Here is a 21,348-nt window from a genome sequence, read left to right on the forward strand (position 1 = left end):
TTCCCCAATGAATGGTTTAATTACTATACTGAAGCATTTTATTCCCACATATCTTATAATAACAAAACTTAAGGTCATGGGATACCCTGACCCAAAAGTCATAAACTTCCGGGATGCCTGGAAAAAAAACCAAATTTCAAGGCCCTGGGATACCCAGAGCAAGGACATAATACTGAAACTAATGTATGCCAGGTGATACACATACTGCATTAGTTCATAAACTCTTGGGTTGCACGGAGAATGTACCAAATTATTACCGTGCTGGAATACCCATACTATGTGTACTATGGGATACTCATTTGACCTATATTTCTAAAACACAGTCAAGATACCTAGCAAAACATAAAAATATGAGAAACTTGGGTTTTCTTGAAAGTTTGGCGGCGGATGGACATAGCATCTGCATTTTTCACAAGGATAAACCTGGGATACCCAGGAAGCTGGGAAGACTTCAAACAGATGGACACAGTTTCTGCGTCTATTGCTGTACTGGGCTTTGCCTTTTATGAACATATCTAAACGAGGGTCTCAAGTAAATGATCCATGACCGAAGTCCCTTTCCTGGGGCCTCCAGCCCAAGAATCTCTATTGTTTAAAACCCAGACAGGTCCCTCAAAAGGTCCCGAATACCAATACCCATCTGGAAGGGACTCGTGTTTAAACCCCAAGTACAAAGGATGTTGTGGTTAAATAAAGGCTGCACAGCCATATCTACCATCAGTTTTAGAGACTGCAGTCTCTCTCAGGGGAAGATAAGTTGATCTTGCCATCATTTTAACCAAATCCACACGTCCACTTACTGAGTAAGGGTAAGCAACCCAAAAAACCAAAACCAATAAGTGAGACTCTGGCACAACGTGCCCCTACTGGTCTATCCATCAGAACAGGAGACATAAACACATCCCATAGACCTAGCCCCTCCAAGTCGATGTTTCCATAATTGTGTAAAGCCATAGTTTCAGGAGCAAGGTCCATACAGTAATTGTTGTCATAACCAACCCTTTTCCCCCCGAAATGTGCACAGTAAGGGTAGTGTAAACTACCAACCTCGGAATGAGGAATTAGTAAATAGACTTGAAGGACACTGATCCCCAAACAACGACACTGCAGTTTGCGACGCAGGAAAAAGTATTGTCAACATATATTTGTTCCACGTTGCTGTCATTGGAGATGGACTTGATGTACATGCACTTAGGTTAAATGCAGGAAGATGGAACGCTGTTAGAGAAGGTGGTCCCGAATACAATAAGGTTTCTAGTGGTGGAAACCCACCAGACCTGTATGCCCTCATGACCTAGACAATGCCCTCATGACCTAGACAAAACAATGTTTAGATTGACTGTTGGTACCAACATTTTTAAAAAGGCAACTGCCCAGTGTGACTGAAGGGCAGTACTCAAGCGGGCTTTTGATGTTGATGTTGAATAGGGTTGCTAGTATGAGGTACACAAACCTTTGGAAGAAAGTGGCCTCCGAACTTCACACAAGTGGCTTGACTTTTAGTAACAATATTCCCCATAGTGTTATTTGTCTCTGACCTTAGGTTTCTCTAGAAACCAGTTGAGGTTCAAATGACTGGAAATCAAATAGGTTCTCTGTCTGGAATAAACTTGTCAATTGGTAACAGAAATTTACCCCTAAAAGTTTAAAGTCCCATATTTGCCATCAAAAGAGTTAGTTTTGTAAGAACTTGCCTTCAGAGTGGGCAATCAAATACACTTTACTTTACCTATAGAGTTACATTAATTTCACTTGCAGAATACTTATTTTGAGGCAGTTCCTATAATTGTCTTATTGAACTACCATCAATTTTATACATGGCCGTATTAAAAAAGTCACAGTATTCCAGTCATGACCTTACTGGATACCGGCTCCATAGAAGATACATGTACATGGTATATTTTACTTAAGGATACAGTTGAGATTGACAACATGTTGGATGAAGTCTATGTTGATGAATGAATTACTGTACATTCAAAACAATCACAATTACAACACACAGCAGTTTAAAAAAATGTAAAAAGTGTGTGCATAAACATACACAAGATTTCTAAATATCGTGATATGCCTGTTTTAAATTTAGCATCTTTATAGAGCACTGTGTTGATCAATGTCTGTAAATATTATAAGTATGTCATTCAATGTTCTTAAAATGCTGAATATATATATATCAATTGTTTAAAAAAAACTTTGGCTGGGATAGTGTTCTCGTGAAGGTGTAATCATGGACCATGTAAATAGGTTCTAGAATGTGGGTTTTGAATTGAAAGCAAAAATATTTAAAACAAAAAAAAAATATTGTAAGTTTGCTAAATTTTCCAAGAAAAAGTATATGTTCACAATACCGAATACATGTAAATGAATAGCTTTTATGTTAGGTAACGTACAACGTAAATTGTAACGTAGACTGTTTTTAAATACTGGGTTTAAAGTTAAATGCCAAAAGCTATGTTAAAACATTTTTTTGATTGAATTGTAGATATGCTTTTTTCTAAGTGCTACGTATATTTAAGGTTAACAGAACACAAGAGATATAGTTAGTTTGTTCGGTAACGTAAACTATAACTTAATTTGATATATTTATACGTGTTTTTAAGTTAAAACCTTCAGTTTGAAATGCAAAACTATTTCTGTTGAGAACAGAATTATATTGTTGTTTTTTTTTTCAATGAAAGTGTGTTTAAAAGAAAATGAAGACATACAATTAATTTGTATGTTTGGTAAAGTAAAATGTAATGTGAATTCAATGTAAAGAGGTTGTTGATAAATTTAAATATATAGTTGTATTACATGTAAAATAAGAATGTCAATATTAAAATTGATAGAACATTTTTATGAAAAACATGTTTGAAGTAGGTATGATTTAAAATTTTGCATATTTTGGAAGAATGACGTTACATTTTAAGAATCGCTAAAAGTATGCTTTCCCTTAACTTATCTAGCAATCTATATATCATTGTTTTTGCTGAACTTGAACTTTTTAAAAAGTAACTTCAATTTCTAATTACCTGGTCATCTAAATTTGCAATTTAAAAAATTCATGCAAAAAAAGTTGCTTTTTTTTGGGTAACGTATCTTTTCGATATTTTTCTTCTTTAACATCACATTTTAGATATTGAAATTTTATCAAAAGCAGCATCTGTATACACCTTGTAATAAAATATGCGAACTTGAAATGATTTACTAACATAATGGTACCATTCGTCTGTAAAAATTGATGAAAAAATTATTGGTTTTGAGGGTAACGTATTTTAAGGTGGTGTTGCGGAGAAAAGCCCACTCGCCAGTTGCTAACTTTATGCCAAAATGTTCACCACACATTGAGTTTCAAAAAAAATATGGTCCACAAAATTCCCCTGGGGGGGGGGGGGGGGGGGGGAAGCAAAACCCCTTCTGGCTCATAGTCTATTAGTGATATATGCGCATAGTTTATTTTTAAAGAATGTATAGTCAACTGTAATTCCACTCTATGAATGATTTATATCCAATACGTTGTCTTCTCTTGTATGTAGTTGTGCATAGGTGATACTAAGATAAATAAATAAATAAAAAAAGAATCCCCGATATATGACAAAAGTTGTAGCGATTGATTTTTTGTTATATGCTTTGAATATAACCACCCTTTACTCACTTCTTTTTAATTATTTTACAATGACCCAAACAATAAATACAATTGAATCTATTCCATCATTTTTATGAATGTAAACGTATGTATGTTGTATGTTATATTATGTAAAAAGTGTGTATATAAATGTATATTGCTGATGCTGCCCACGCATTTTTTGACTCATGTCTATTTGTAAATAAACGAATTGAATTGAATGTCTTTCAAATGATGCCAGACACGGTATTATTTTTCGTTATGAAATACACAATGCACGTCGTTTATCGTTTTGATAATGCACGCACTTTCAACACAATATATTGTTAAGTACATGTCAAAATTCAAAATACGTACATTTCAAAATGTTTTGCAACCTCGTCTTATTTTCTAAAAAGGTCACAAAAATGTATTTAGTACAGAGCTAGGAAAGAATAGTGATCCCCAGATGTAAAATATTGTAAAGAAACGGAATTATCATATTTTGTGATATGTAATCTTTATAAATTAAGAAAAAGAATATTATTTCTCATGGTAGCATCCTTAATGACAACACAGAAGGTATTGAGAATAGAAGGTTGCAGGTTACTGGGGACTCTTGAATTATTTACAGAATATGAAAATTTTTTATTTAAAAGCAAATAAAACCCCTCCCGCAAACGATCTAAAGTTTTTTTTATACTAAATGTCAGTTTAATTTTTTTCCCTCAAAACGTTAATATCTCAAGACCATCTTTTTAAATGGAATTAAAATTTATTCATTTAGACTTAATAACAAACATATTCTATCAGCGTTCGAACTAGAACAAAAAAAAACAAAAAAACTGTGTTTACTGTCTTGGTAAAATTTCTTGCAAATTTCTATTGAAATGACAGATGTTAATTTTCCGGCAGATATGACGGAGATATAAAATATAAAAACAAAAATATGTGAAGGAACAGTAAATCCATGGTAAAAAAAGAAATGTAACTTTCATTGGAAGAATAACAATTTTGTCATTACTTATTGCATTTAATGTTGAACACTTATTCATATCCTTATCTAATCCTTTTATTTAATTGTTGGTAAAATTTCACTTATGTCTAATAAATTCCTTCGATACAATATTTGTTTAAACAGCTTATATAAAATGGAGAAGACCGTTGATTATTTTTTCATTCTTTTTGTGAAATTTAGACAATGTACTGCTGTTTAGTATTTTGCTTCTTCTTTTCAAACAACTCAAACAGAAATGTCCATTTGATTTTTGACTTCATCTTCTACCTTGTATTTCTGTTCTATTTCAAACATGTTCAAAAGCTGAGGAAATTAAAGTAATGAACAAGATGATTTTTGTACATCTTTTATAAAATGCATAATTGAAAGATGTTTCTGTGATCTATATTTAGATGCCTATAATGCATATTCTAACGCACTCTGTTTCTAGCACGCAAATTGATTGGCAATTGAATTCATGTTTGCGACAGCATAAATGTTTGCTCTGTGTATAATTCCTGACGTGTCCTTTTAAATAAAAATAAAGCAGCTTTATTTGTTTGAATTTTGAAAGTCATTTCATGTTTATTCTGCCATTAGAAAAAATGTGGCAAACTCTTACATTTTGAAACCCTGAAATCTTTCCGTCTTGAACAACTTTCATTTCCTACATGTTACATAATATGATGCAAAACATAAGGAAGCGAACGCTGAACTGGCAGTTTTGCGAGGATTGGACTTTTTTAAAAGTTCTTACATAAGTAGTTAATTACTTTACAATCTAGAAGATAATTATTACTATATCTGGTATCCCTTGAATTAAGTGCATCGCTAGGAACACGCACGCGCACGCGCACGCGCACGCACACACACACACACACGAAATCCTTAATAGTTTTAAGAAAGTGACGTGTCTGCTGCGTTGGCAGTAAAGATCACATAAGTTATTCGATATAGGTGGGACTTTATTTTAGCATTGTCTAATATTTACCAAACAAAATAATTAAGTACACGTCACATTATGTGTAATAAACGGAACTTAAATTTGTTCCAAACTTGCATAGGATTTGGAATCCTAATTGTTCTTATATTGTCAATATAGTTACCTACATAGCCCTGTCATACTGTGCAGTCGGTAAATTTGTTTGTATGATAAGTATGTGAAATGCTAGATTTCAATTATTTGCAAATGTAAGTAAATTGGGTGTTAGTAAAGCCACTTTTGTTTTATTTAATTATTTCTCTATATGAACGAATGTCTTAAATGAAAACTGTATGTATTATGAGATAAAGTAATTATAAGGTACGAATGCGTATTTAGTAAGTCATGTTCAACGTTTTTATTTTAACGGGTTCATTCATTTTAATCAGTTTTAAAAAGTATTTAGCAAAGTTGAACAGAATTCGTTATTTTGCTTTCATCTTCTTCTTGCATGAGGTATTATATTCCGGCATATACATTTTTCAGTTCAAGTAAACACCTTGACTTTAGAACACAAAGGACGTGTAATTACCGGAGAGGAAATTGTCAACGTGAAAGAAAACTCTGTCGTAACAGCAGAGTGTACGCCTTCGTCCGGTCGACCACCACCCGATATAGAATGGTTTAGATATTCAAATGGAAGCACACTGTCAGACAAAATCTTAATTGGAAAAGTTCGTGCAAGTAGTATTGCAGTATTACGGTACAACACATCAAGAGACGATAACGGTGTAAGCATTGGCTGTGTTGCAAGTAACAGGAGAAATTTCAAAGTAACATCTAAAACGATAAGCCTGAATATCTTATGTAAGTATCTACCTCATTATATAGCCTAAAACGGAATTCTGCATTTTAAAGACTATTTAAACTTATCAAATATAATAACATTATGTAAAGAAATATTTTGAGCCGTATGGAATAAATAGAAGTATACTATATATATGACTATTAAAATTACTGGATCTATTGGAGTGTTGAACTGTAAAGTTAATTTATATTTATAGGCTATCAGCTTTGTATTGAGAAACATCCACGGGTTTTGTAACTGAAATATTGCGCACTTTAGGGGCGCAATATTATTCCGCTAAAGAAGGAAGGCATATTTTTAGATGCAATTACATAATAAATTACATACGTATTTACACATATTAATATTGTATAAATATAACGAAATCAATAGCCTGAATAAAATTAAGAATACTGACGTAAATTAAAGATATTTACTCAACGACACACACTAAAAGAACGTCATGTACCGGATATAATATTTAGACGTCAATATGAATCCTGAATATTCGTCACTCAAAAACGGACAAGACAATCTGAATAAAAATATATGAGGCAACTTGAGTATATTTTATAGAAACCTTTCACATTCGCACATTTTCTGTGTTTAATATAAAAGCTATATCATTTAGCAAACAACGGTTTTCCATGTTTGTACCTTTATTTGTTATGACTGTATAAAGTGATGTGACAACTATATCACTTTAATGATTTAATGTTTTTATTTAAAGAAATTATACCCGTTAAAAGTTATTACTTAAAATGGCATAAAAACTTAAAATTGTTTGGTATTATGTTAAAACATTGTGTTTTTATGCATAGTGGTAACAATTACATACATTTAAAATATCACTGAAACAATTTTAGAAAGAAGTGCTTTCTTTATCATGTTAATAGAACTTGTAGCAATACACCACCATAGTTAGATGCGTTCTCATTTTTTGTTAATCTCAGTTTGTTTTTAAGACTGAGGATATTTTCATGTCATTATTTCTTCTTTGATTTTCATTTAGCTCTTTCATGTTCTCAAATAGTCTTATAAGGATTAACATCTAAAATGGGTTCAGGTGTGTGCTTAAATTTTGTCATTTTCGTTAATATTGAAGATGTACATACATTAAATAGGAAAATTGTGCATAACTGAGCAAAATTTAAATTTGTTCGGCACATAATTCATTAATTACTAAACCGCCGATGTCCTGAAAATCTGTCCGCAATATAACATATACTATCCTACTGAACATATTTGCACGGCTTAATGCATCCGCCCCAATTAACATTGTAAATTACAGTAGTAACAATGAATCTAGCTCATTTCCTGATACATGAAAACTGACTAAAATACTCTTGTAAACAGATGTCGCCATATAATGCATTTATTTTCAAAACATATTTGTTGTATCTCTAAACATCTTCGTCTACTGTGCTTACTGTGCTAACTTTCCAACAGCAACAGAACTAAAAGTAGTGTTACTATATTTGATGACAACAGGAACAGCAGAAATACTAGTGTCACTGTTGTTACTGCTGTACAACTAACTTCACACATGTAATGTTTTAGAACGTTCCATTTTCGAAAACAGTCATACTCAAATTCTTTCAAAGGTTGTTAAATTATATATCTTTATATTTCAGTAAATGCCTCATCACAATCACAGGCTATAAACACAAATGAAAGTCAGATAGGCAGCATTAGCAATTTGTAAATATCTGTTACAATTTCAAATTTATCGAACGGTCAATATTTAAAAAGCCAAGGATTTGTTGCAAGCATTATTATGCTTATTAAACCAGAAATAACACTGCATGAAAAATACAGTACTAAAAGCATCAAACCAAACACTCTCTAAAATGAGAACAACTGGCCATAACATAATATTTTAACTGAACAAAAACAGTCTTATTTCTATTAGAATATAAGAAAGAAATGCCATAAATGGTAATTTCTTCTGGTAGCCGGCAAGGAAAGTAGGATTTTCAATATCAGTAATGTAAAGAATAAATGTGTTCAACAATTGCTTTTGTTCCGGCACCTTTGACCCCGAAACATAAAGCCGATGAAATGAAACAAAACGCCCATGAGTATGTTTACTGTATGAACTCTAAGATAGCTTACGGGTATGCATGCGGTATGATTCAATTTAAACTGCATTTTTACTTGTATTTTTGTATCGTTTATTTAGATGTAATGTATATACAATGTATTTAGTAAACCTTATTTTATATTGCATTTTGACGTCGTTGTCCTTGACGTCATGGACGTCATTTTCTATTTTATACTTGATGTCGAAAAGTTACACATTTATAGTTTAAACAGTTAATATCTTTATAAAGTTGAATCCTGTTATGCTTACACAATTTCTGTTTTCAATATAAGGTTACTTACGTACAACTTATTTAATAAATGAACATGCAATAAGCTAGGGGAGCGAGATGAAAACCCATTTCCTTTCATATGATATACAGTTTCAGTTTCATGAATATAAGCTTCTGATGCTATTCTGTAAGAAACTATATAAATGAACTGTTTAATCTCATCATAAGTGTTCCTGGTGAATTCGCTTATAAGTAAGCTTTATCCGTTCTGAAGTGATGATATTGTACCCAAATTAGATGTCAACATTTCTATATAATGTTTGGTGCCTCCGTGGCTGAGTGTTTAAGGTCGCTGACTTCAAATCACTTGCCACTCACCTAGGTGTGTTCGAGCCTCACTGAATTCATCAAGTTAGGAAGCCATCCAGCTGGTTTATGAAAGGCACTCGCTTGTGATGAAATAAAGCACGGAGGGACGCCTGAGGTCTTCCTCCACCATCAAATGTAAAAAGTCGTCATATGACCTATAACTGTAGCGGTGCGACGTTAAACGCAACAACAACAAAATCAACAAATTCTATGTAATGTCAAGCAAGATACAGTTATTCCTACTACTTTTGTACATTGTAGTACAGATTACGTTTAAAATGATCTAGCCAAAAATAATTTTTAATTTCAAAATATCGTAATGAATTCAAACACATGCATAAGGCTCATCGTCTAATCGTTGTTATATTCAGGGCTGTTATATTTCGATCTTCTCAGATCGTTCAGCACGACTTTTATGTTGTGTTATTGGTACTGTTTAGTTCCTCAGCATGACCATTTCGGCCTGGGTGGTTTCAATACTCCCGCTGTCATAGCCTTGGGTATTGTATAATCACCCCTTGGCGCCTGCTTTTTAATTTTGTCTTTTGACAGTTCCTGTGATATGCATGCTCTATTACCTCAGATCCCCTTTCTAAATTCCAGGTTGTTTAGTTCTGCCCATTGTTTTCTAGTTTGGGGCAAACCCATTACTTTATCTGGGGACAAAACGCCGTTTTTCATGGAATTACACGCCTCAACACATGTATCATTGAATGTTCCATGTGCACCGCCGTTTGGATACACCTGCGGATCTCTCTAAATTGCTTTTTGTACTTTTAGCATGTGTAAATGTTGAGTTCTGCTCAACCCGGGGCTAGAGGGCATGGACAGTAGCATGCATTTCCACCACCGTCCATGAACAGGCTCAATCAAACCGAGCCGCAACATTTTCGTTTTTGTCGTGTTGAGCGACCTGTGAAGTTTCCACTTTTTCTATTTTAGTTTAAACAACAGCAAAACCTAAAACATTGAGGTATATACAAACTTTGTATAACAAATTAAAGCAAACATATGAGTAACAAGTTTAACTTCCAAAATGTTGATGCATTACTCTTTATGAAGAATATTTGATTTCAAATTCAGTAGGTATAGGCCCATGTGAATATGTACATAAATCGCAATAACAATAGTAAGCAACGTGACAGAAATTGTGTTGATATAAAACCAGCTTTAATAAATGCATACATAAGCACACAAGTTCTGCTCAGAATAAATAGCAATAGGTTATTCTAAACTAGCAAAAACTACAGCATTAAAGTTAGATACCTTTTTACAGAGAGCTATTTCCTTAGCAACAGGAGACAATTTTCCCGCATGCGCACTCTACGTAGGGCAAAAAAGACATGACCGTACAATATAAATTACGTGAGAGTTATATTGTATTTCAATCTATTCGATCAATAATGAGTTTGTTTTATAGTAAATATCCACCGCAAGACAAAGTAAAATATATGTAGATCTTTGCAAACCCACACCTGATATACTTTAACTAATGTGCATTATCATAGATGATTTTGGATTAATAAACTATTTCTCAGCAATTTAGATCTCGACAAATTTAGGTTAAGAAAAATGAAAAAAGATATTTTCCATGAATAAATGAAGTAATATTAAAGTTTTTGTTTTATTTCCTAACATGATCTCACAGAACTTACCACCTGTCGCAGTAAGCTTACATCATACTTCTAATATAATTAAATAAAATGTTCAATTAACAAAGTTCAGCCTTTTAATTTGTATCCGATTATACTCAGATGGGGATCAAATCATTAAGTATTCAAAAAAATATCATCATAAAATTGTTATTTTTTCATTTCTATTGATTCTTCCAATTTGAAAGTTTTTATTTGACAATATCAAAGTGGTTCGGATGGTAAATGCAGCGGTCAGGTTTAATAGAGAGGGGGGCTGGTAGCGGGAAAAGATGTTCTACACTTACATTCTTAATCTGTTCTATTCTTTGCGGAATTCAAGTTTATCATAATTATTCTAATAATTTACTACGGGTAATAACTTCTGCGCACGATACATTTTCGATATGAAAATGATCCAGCATGTAAACATAAGAGATAAAAAATAGAGATTTATATTAGGTATTTTTCTTCAGTATGTAGTTATATATAACTCCTTGATTTGATTCTTAAATTTCAAAATATTAGATATCATGCGAAATGTTTATTTTTGATTCACAAAAGAGCTCCACCATGTGATATATTAATCCGAGAGCGTTCTTATTATGGCATTGATGACCGAAGGTATGTCACATCAAAGCCATCTTAAGGTGTCCACAGACGGTAGGTTCTAGTTGTACAACACCAATTATCTCAATGATGTACAATTTTAGAATTGTACAATGTTAAAAGCTGTAATGTAAGGAATCAATGCTTCGGATACAATAATATAAACTACTAGACTACTCTCTTTGTGACCCACAAACGTATATTTCCAATACCGGCGTCATCATTTACGCGGCCATTTAATTAAGTCCAGTCTGTTTGCAAAACTCAGTAAATGCAGTCCCATAACTGTTAAAATGACCTTTATCCTGCAAATATCTTGGATTAAAAACATCAGTTTATAATCGTGTGGGAGACAAAGAAAAGGTTCATTTGTATCTAAAGATACATAGTATATGTGGTCGAAAAGGTTCTGTTCAGTTTTATAAAATCGGCTACTGCCCTCGGGCGTAACATAACACAGACCAACAAATAAGTCATCAGCTAACGAAAACATTTTTCCGTCAAGTCTAAGCCATAAAATATCATCTTCACTTTCAAAAAAATAATGCATTTTCATCAACAAGCGTATTTCTGATATAATAGGGTTATTATAACAGTAGCTTGAGCGGAGTTTTGCCTGATCGGATCTCACGAGGCGCGCAAAATACACTATATTTGTCACATATTACTCTATGAAGCATTTTGACATTTCTCTTTTTATCCCTCTCAGAAGGCGGAGGCGGAGGGATATAGTTTTGGCGTCGTCCGTCCGTCTTTCCGTCCATCCGTCCGTGCGTACGGAGCCATATCTATGAAGTGGTTGGGAATATTAATGCGGCCTGTCAAGTTTCACATCAGATTGCCCAAGTAACACCAGAGATATGGCCCTTAGTAGTTGCAGTGTTAACTATATAGGGTACTATAATAATGGGAATTTCTGCCTCATAACTTATGACATTTTTCACACAGAACTATGAAACTTAAATTACATTTAGATCACCACAATGTGGAAGTGCACACTCAATTTCGTTAGGATCTCTAAAGTATCTTCAGAGTTATTGCTCTTTAATTGTTTAAAAATCCACATATTTGTACATACGAAGTAACCAATTAGTAGTATTTGATTAAACTTCTTTCAGTTTTTCCATGAACATTCATTATCCACAAGTGAAATTGTGTGCCCACACCCGGTCCCCCCCCCACTTCGAAAAAAAATGTTTTCTTCATTTTCTTTTATTTCCCATCAATATTTATTATCAACAGTTTTGTACACTCACCCGGTCACTGCCACCCACCCCACCCCACACATCCCCAATTTCGTTTTTCTTTTCTGATTTTAATTTTTTAAACCTTCCATGAATATTTATCAACATGTAAAGTTGTACCCTCTCCACCTCGCTATTCCACCCAGTCACCCACGTCATCCAGATCATGCACCTCCCCCCTCAAAAAAATCATTTTTTATTTTCCGGCAATATCTATTATCAACATGTGAAGTTTTGTACCATCACCCGGTCACCGCCTCCCTCCCCCAATCCCCCCCCCCGCCACAAAAATAATTTTTCTTTCCTGTTTTTAATTTTTAAACCTTCTAAAACTATTTATCAACATGTGTTGTACCCGCCCCCACGCCCCCTCCATCACCACCCACGTTCCAGATTTCTTACTTGATTGTGCTGTCTTAAGGACTTCTGTAATGAAATTTTTTGATTTTTAGTAACATCCTTAACTTTTTACTGGATCTATTTCTTCACATTCCTAAACACAAACCCATTCGGCGGGGGATAGGATACCAGTTCATCGACTTTGCTTGTTATAAAATAGTACATATGTTTTAGTACAAAATATAAAATAATTTTCAGATCCCCCTGATATCGATGAGATGAAAAACGACAGCGCAGTTGAAGGCTCAGCGTTTAGAATTCTATGTCCATTGTTACCAGGAAATCCTACTAGTCAAACGCTACAATGGAAAAGTGAAATAAATTATACAATGGCAACCACTGCGGTGTTGTCAATTTCAAATGTGTCTCGAAATAATAATATGATGTTCATTTGCATTTTGACGTACAAGATGAAACCTACCGGCAGTGATACCGAAGAAGTAGGGGAAGTCAGTAAACACTTTTACCTGACAGTCTTTTGTAAGTTATTTTTCGTTAAAATTTCAAGATTATTATCTTCTTTTCTCATATTCGATTGTTTTAAATAAGTCGGAAGTATTTTCATATGGAATTTGAATATGAATATTAACTAAAAGGGAGGAAGTATGACATATTAGATTATAATTAAGCTAAAACGAAAATTGTGCACAAAATGAATATACATGTATTTTACGGTCCATTCTTCAAACATCTAGAGATATTTGATGGTTGGCTCCTTTATAAAAAGGAACCAAAAACGGTCGAAATCAAATGTAGAATAAACAAATTTGACCGCCAAATGCATGCGTGCGTGCGTGCGTCCGTCCGCAACGATCTTTGTCCGGAGCATAACTCCAAAAGTACTGGAGGGATTTTCTTCAGTGTGCAAGAACAATAACTCTACCTTGCCTATTTTTTGAGTTATTCCCCTTTATCTTATTTTCTTAAAAAATTTTGTCCGGAGCATAACTCCAAAAGTACTGGAGGGATTTTCTTCAAACTTCATACACTGATAGAACACATTAGGAGGAAGTGCAGTGTGCAAAAACAATAACTCTACCTTGCCTATTTTTTGAGTTATTCCCCTTTATCATATTTTCTTTAAAAAAATTGTCCGGAGCATTTCTTCTTCATGCATAGAGGGATTTTGATATAACTTGGCACAAATGTTCACCACCACGAGACAGAATGTCATGCGCAAGATCCAGGTCCCTAGGTCTAAGGTCAAGGTCACACTGAGAGGCCAAAGGTCAGATACAAGAATGACATTGTCCGAAGCATTTCTTCTTCATGCATGGAGGGATTTTGATGTAACTTGGCACAATTATACACCATCATGAGACGAAGTGTCATGTGCAGTTCACTTCTTTAGAATTACCTCCCTTTGTTGTTACTTTAAATAGCTTTTATTGTAACTTTTTCATTACTTGTCGTAGGGAAAAATCGAGACAACTTTTCTGTAGTACAACATGCATGCTACATCCAATTTTGAGGTGTATTTTGACCAATCTCTACCTGGTAAAGATTTTTTGTGGACTTGCAATTTCTTTTTTTTAAGATTAACTCCCCTTAGTTGTTACTATAAATAACTTATATTGTAACTTTTTTATAATTGACCATAGGGAAAAAACAAGACCACTTTTCTGTGGTACAACATGGATGTTACTTTCCAATTTTACGTGTATTTTAAGATATCTACCTGGTAAGGAGTTTGTTGTGGACTTAGAAAATCAAAAGACTTACAATGATTACTAAACAACCACAAAATTAAAATTCCATTTGCAAATACAGCTGCTAGACTAAAGAAATTTGCTGTGACGGGCATATATTGTGACATTCTGGCACTCGTGTTCCCTGTTAGCTTTCCATTCCTTCTTTTTACAGTAGACATATAGAAAAACATCATAGCTATACTGTTCATGAAAATTAATAAAATTTAGCAGTAAACCACCTCACCACTGACTTATTCTTTCTTTCACATCTTTAAAACCCCTGATGCGGACCACAACTAAATCGTTCTTCAAAGCTTTCCCCAAAATTAATACTTTCAGACACTAACTTGCCAGGAAATTTAGCCTTCAATTATAATATGCCCGGCGGGGGGATTGGCCATGTCTAACATGGCTCTTGTTAAATTTAATTTACATACATTCAAAACATTATTTTTAACATATAGTGCTATAAATTTACATGATATAAAAGGACGAAATGGTACTGATTTGTCGTGTCTTTATGCCTTTTTACTGGCAAACTTAAAACACTAGTTTCCGTTGCACTATAGAGATCGCCCGTTCGTTCATTTAGTCCGAACATACGAATACATATGTAGTTCGTCGTCCTATCTTGTCCTAAGGTAGTCAGCACGAGCACAAGAAGAAACGAAGAGATTCCAAAGCACACGACGAAACGACAATTCGGTGGTTTTTCGTCCTTTGCGTCCTCGTGTCTCCGCCCTGTGCAAACGAAGACATGGAGACACAACAAGTGTCTTCGCCATCCTCTGCATGTGTGCAGAAATATTACGAGGATACTCACAGTATTGATATAACTTACCGTTCGTTTAACAAATTCTGCCGATGGATATTTACAAATATACAATGTGTTATTATCCCGAAATACATTTACCTAAAATACTCTTTTAACAATTTTGTTCTTTTAAAATTGTTATAATTATGCGTAATCATATACTCATGGAAAACAACGGTTTTATGTAATTCTGAAAATTTGACATTTTATCTATAAACACGTATGACAAAAGAAATGACTCGAATGGATATTTTATTTTTCATCCAATCTATGTTAGAACACTGAAGTATTCAGACACTTTCTTAAATATGCTTGATACTAAAGCATAACTTTAAAGTTTTTACTATTCACTTTTGCAAGATCACGGTTTTCTGTTAGTATTATTGTAAAATACGTTATCGCAGGTAAGTCGTGTTTTAGACGTGCAAATGAAATGTCGTGTTTTCTTCTTCATCAAATGTTGGACTGAATCACGGACGTTGCCGAGGCTATATATAAAAAATGATTTGACAAAAATATCTGTTTGAGGGTAGTATACTAGTACGCCATTTAGAGTGTCCTTTTATTGTCCAAATAAGGATGCCTACTTCGGAAATTGTCAAATTTGTAAATAAATGTAGATTTTCTGTACAACATCATATATACGTGGATTGAACCATCTGCATATACATCTTGATTCGTAAATGAGAATGCTTTTAAATTAAAAATCCGATATTTATCGTCTACAAATAAGCAGAGAATATGGCATGGATTTAACAGTTAATATGTTAAATTGAATTCCATATAGCCTTAAATTGTTCCGTCCCTATTTCAGGTTTATTTGGAAATAAATTGTCAGTTCACATAATGTGCAACATAAAATATGTATTAATCTGTCCTTTCACCAGAACTGTTGATAAAAAATCTAGTATTTAAAACGACATTATCTAAGTTGTGAAAAATGCACATTTTCAGTTAATATATAATGTAAAATCAAAAACATAAATTAACCCATGCACCTATTTTGCAATTTCAAGTCTTCGACAAAACAATGCTAATATTAATCATACAATGTAGAAACAGACGGATTAATCCATCCCTATAATCTCCCCTTGAAAATATTATGAGACCTTCTTAAATATAAAAGTAAAGAAATGGATTAAAACATCCATTCTTATTTCATGTTTTGAAATGAATCAATCCATTCCTATTTCATAAAGTCAATACTCGTTCGCGGTAAAATCCAAGGCACGGATTAATCCACCCTTTCTTCTTGGTCGTGTACAAAAGTTTTACATTCAGTTTTAACATTGATGGAAAAAAGACAGTCTAAACCACCTCCATTTCGTATGTAAAATATTCAGTGAAAGGCATTGATTAATTCACACTATTTCTAAATTCAATATATTGATAGAAGAATATGGATTAATCTAACCTCACTTTTAAGTGAAGAAAAAATTCGCGGACTTTCTAAAATACAAAATTAAAAACTAAACAAGATTTAATACATACTTCCTTCTTACACGTTTCAAATAAGTATTACATATAATATATCGAGTGTTGATATTGGTAGCAAATGATCGATTAATGCATCCCAGTTGCATATTGTGAAAATGAAATGTCCCACCTTTTCAAAACATTTTTTCATGTTTTCAAACTGGAAAATACAATATTGATATTGATAAAAATATTCCACAGTGTATGAAGTAAACAGCGTGTCATTTAAGACATGAATCAATGAATTAATTCATCCTTCTTTCTACTTTTAAATTCAATGACAAAATGTTTGATACAAGACAATGGATAAAAGCAATTTACTTAGAGACTCGATAAAACCTAGTGACCTATTCCCCAACCAACCACACAAACTTCCTGAAAATCATTCTGCTTATACTGGTATCATACAGCTATACTATATCAATGAAGTGAAAACTTTAGGCCCTGCAAATTAATACCTTATCTGCTAACTTATTTAGTTAATCTCTTTTCAGCATAGTTTTAAGAAAATAACATAACATAACATAACATAACATAACATAACATAACTTTATTGGCATTAAATGACATAAATGCATTTATAGCCTCTTACATGTGTATAATAAAAAAAAACAGCTTACACCGTAGAAACAAAGTGTGGTCTAAACTGAACTAAATACAGTATGTTTTCACTGATTGTTAAACATCAGAGAAGTGTCCTATAAATTTGTTAAGGATATGCTTTTTTGATATGGATGTAATTGTATCAGTAATATTTTAAACAAAAGTATTACTATCAGCATCAGCAAAAGAGTCTCAGTTTTGGCGGTTACATCTCGTCTGCGACTGTCATAGCACCCTGATCGAATTTTCAAGTACTGTATGTTTTAGCGTTAGGTTTTGAGCATTTGTGACAACAATATAAGGAACAATGAAATCTAATATTTTGATAAGGAAAGGAATCTCTTACTATAGATGTATAAACACTACATGTAGAGGATGAAAGAAAAGGGTCGATAAAAGTATGAATTGATTCGGATTATCTGGCTTATGTTGTATTGTGCAGTTATAGCTTCATTCACTTATTAATGTTCTCCTGTAATATTTCGGAACAAATTGCACACCACAGCAATTTTCCAGGGACGATAATTTTACGTCGAGAAACAGTGATGGTGAAAAGTGATTATTTCCACATAAAGTGATACGATATAAAAGTATTTACCATATTTTATGGTATTATTATAATGATTTTGATAAGGCACCGAGGCCAGTCTTGATTACCTTATATGAAACGAATATCCAACTAAACTCCTTTGGTAGGATGAGCCAAGCTAAATTGTAAGACAGAGGAAGCATGCATGTGTATATTATGATGTACCTTGCATCTCGAGAACATCTACCAAGAGATTCCTTCTAGTCGAAGAAGCCGGAGTCACAGGCCTTACAATGATATCATCATAACATATTTGCATGCACTGGCACCTCCTGCGGCCTGCAAGCAAATGTATGGATAACTGTAACAACCGGTATAGTATAGGGGATTGAGTAACACGAAAGCACTTAGAGTCACACCATGTCACTCTCATACACTTGTATGTAGACATCTACAGTTGTCCCAGCGCTAAAGGAAAACAAACGCTGTAGTGTATAATAATCGTTTTACTGGAGTCATATGCGAAAGTCCAAAGTTTTAGCCATGAAATGACGGACTCAGCCTGTGTAATGGGATCTTCCTTAGACAAAGTCAATTAAAGTTTAATTTTAGTACAAAGAATCTTGAGTGCCATATTACTTTTGCAAGACAATCATGCCGTTCAAGCTCTATAGAGATCTGTTGAAAAATGAAGTAACTTGCACACACAAATGAGTGAGGCTCTTCCAAAAATGTTAATGCCAATTTCATATGTTAAAAAGCATAGACGCCATTAATGTATCTAATCTAATCAAATTTAATCTACAGCGTGTTACCTATTTGATTTTGTTCGACCGAGATAATTCAGTCTAAAAATAATGCCATTGTAGATATGTATTCATATGTTATTGAATTATTTTGAGTGTCTACTATAAAGTGCTTTTGACCGTGTATGCGTATGAAAAGTTATTTTAGAAATATGGTTTAATAATAATATTAATAATAATGCTACATAAAATATCAAATCGATCATAAATTAGTATTAGGCTTTTAAACCTATAGAAAATATACTAATTTCTGTCATATCTGATCTAAATGAGCTCGTCATATGCCCTTGAAATGAATACTAATACATGAAATAATGAGAGGTACTATTTTGATGCAAGGAATCAAAGCAAGTCCATTCTTTTTGCTGTTTTTTTTTCTCACAAAATCACGAAATTTCTAATATCTATGGCAATTCTTAATCAAGCTATGTAATTTAATTTAGATGTGCTTGCGTTTATGACATTGTCTATTAGAATAAAAATATATGGAATGAACTCGTATGCTTTTACATGAACTCTTGAACATTAAAAATTTCAAACAATTATTGTCCGTTTTCTTCTTTTGTAAATCTTATGTACTGATGTAAAAATACTTTAAAAAATCTTTTATCTTTTTCCTGTTATGCCTAACATTTCTAAAAGCTGATCCTTGCCATTTATTATGTTGTAATATGATATTGAGATTTTTAAATACCCTTTTTATGCGAGTACATGTATCATTATCTGTTGCAGACAGAACAGTCATCTCAAATTTTACCACCAACGATCTTCAAACCGGCACAGTTGTCGTCAATTACTACGACACAGTGCAATTAACATGTGTTGTTGATAGCAATCCCGATTCAAATATATCAATTTTGTTCAACGAAACAATACTTGAACAAATAGCCAAAAGTAAACGACTTACCTTCAATATGAAAAAGGCTGATTGTTCTAATGCTGGTGTGTATACTTGTTTTGGAGGCAACGAATACAACTATGGCAACATGGCTCGTGCTAATCTGACAGTGTTTGTGAAATGTGAGTACAACTGTTTTAATACAAGTCTTCAAAATATGTACGTTTCACCACATGTGTTCGTATAAATTTTATCTATATCCTTAAAAGCTGCACATTTTATATTTATATTATTATTTATTAAATTATATATTTGTTATCAATTTTTGTATTTAAATGCTTGTTTCAGCGTTGCATCGTGTCCGAGACAACCAGCAGTTAAAGTTGAAAAACGGCGATAACTTTTTTCTGAATGAAATATATGAGACCTCAGTTTAAGTTATCTTGTGATCATTGCTTGAATTCTTAATTTGCTGCAAAAAATTTGATGAATCTGGGTCAAGGTCAAATACTTTTTGAGATTAGCACAACACCAATTAGGACTGACGGACAGACGTACGGAAAAGAGCAAACCTAAGTGTCCCCTAAAAGTGTTGGTTGCACAAAGAGAGTTTTGAATTTCCGGTGAATGACGATTTAACAAAGAATATTAGGTTCTTTTCGAAAAATCTTAAGTTATGATTCAACCTAATCTTTTTCTTTACCAACCAGAAAGGAATCATTCTTATGTCTTAAGATCGTACCCTTTATTACCGACAACAGAAATTCTTACTAGACATCAATGAGCTCAACAAAACAATTTCAAGCACAAATATTGATGTGGAGTGTATAGTAAGTTACACATTGCAATGTCCTACCAAGATATATACAAAAATGCATATGCAAAAAAGACAACAATTATTTTGACAAGATGTTGTTTCTACCTTCTTATTAGACTTCTTTAAAAGCTCTCCTGTATGGTAGCTTACATCTCATGAATTAAAACAAGAAACAGTTGATGGTTAACTTGCTTTCCAAACGTTTTAAGAATTCCTATATTCAAATCACCTGCCACTAATTTGCCATTTACAGCGTTGTAATTAGGAGAAAAAACAACAACGATTATTTTCACATAGATACTGAGGATATATATAATTAGCATATATATTGTAGACGCAATTTTACTAAACTAATCGCATATTACAATAATGCTAACATATCTCAGTCATGACGTGTCCTTAAGTGGAATGTGTACATATCTTTCTCAACTATGTAATCGATTATCAACTTGAGAAATATTCTTCCAAAATATTCTTTTAAATTATAAGGCTTATAGAGTTCGATCCCAAAAATGGTTTAATTTGACTCAAGTATTAATATAATGTAGTTTGCACATTTCAGCAACATTAAAACCGTTTCCATGTTATATTTAGGTATTTGAAAGATAACCAGTGCACATCTTTCATTGAAAGAGTTTAGTTTAAAAAGCTAATTTCACTTAATGTATTCGTGTCATCGGGGCGAAGACACGAGTACACGAGTGGTTTAAAAATCCGATTTGTCGTGTATTCATGACCTCACCCCGAAGACACGATGACACGAATATACGAAGAACTGTTTATGTTTCGTGTCTGACAAAAGGAAATATAATTGAACAAATATACAAACAAACAGATAACAGTGTGCTTGTTCCTCACATT

General features: G+C 33.1%; 1 protein-coding gene across 1 annotated transcript; it reads left to right on the forward strand.

Moving 5' to 3' along the window:
- Window positions 1–1,200: 1,200 nt before the first annotated feature.
- On the forward strand, window positions 1,201–20,030 carry LOC128548620 (hemicentin-1-like). The gene is made up of 4 exons (XM_053523989.1): window positions 1,201–1,279; window positions 6,046–6,366; window positions 13,112–13,393; window positions 19,565–20,030. The coding sequence occupies exons 1-4, from the start codon at window positions 1,201–1,203 to the stop codon at window positions 19,915–19,917; spliced, it is 1,035 nt and encodes a 344-aa protein (XP_053379964.1). The 3' UTR covers window positions 19,918–20,030.
- Window positions 20,031–21,348: the final 1,318 nt, after the last annotated feature.

This window comes from Mercenaria mercenaria, chromosome 14 (assembly GCF_021730395.1).
Source record: "Mercenaria mercenaria strain notata chromosome 14, MADL_Memer_1, whole genome shotgun sequence".
Lineage (NCBI taxonomy): Eukaryota > Metazoa > Mollusca > Bivalvia > Venerida > Veneridae > Mercenaria > Mercenaria mercenaria.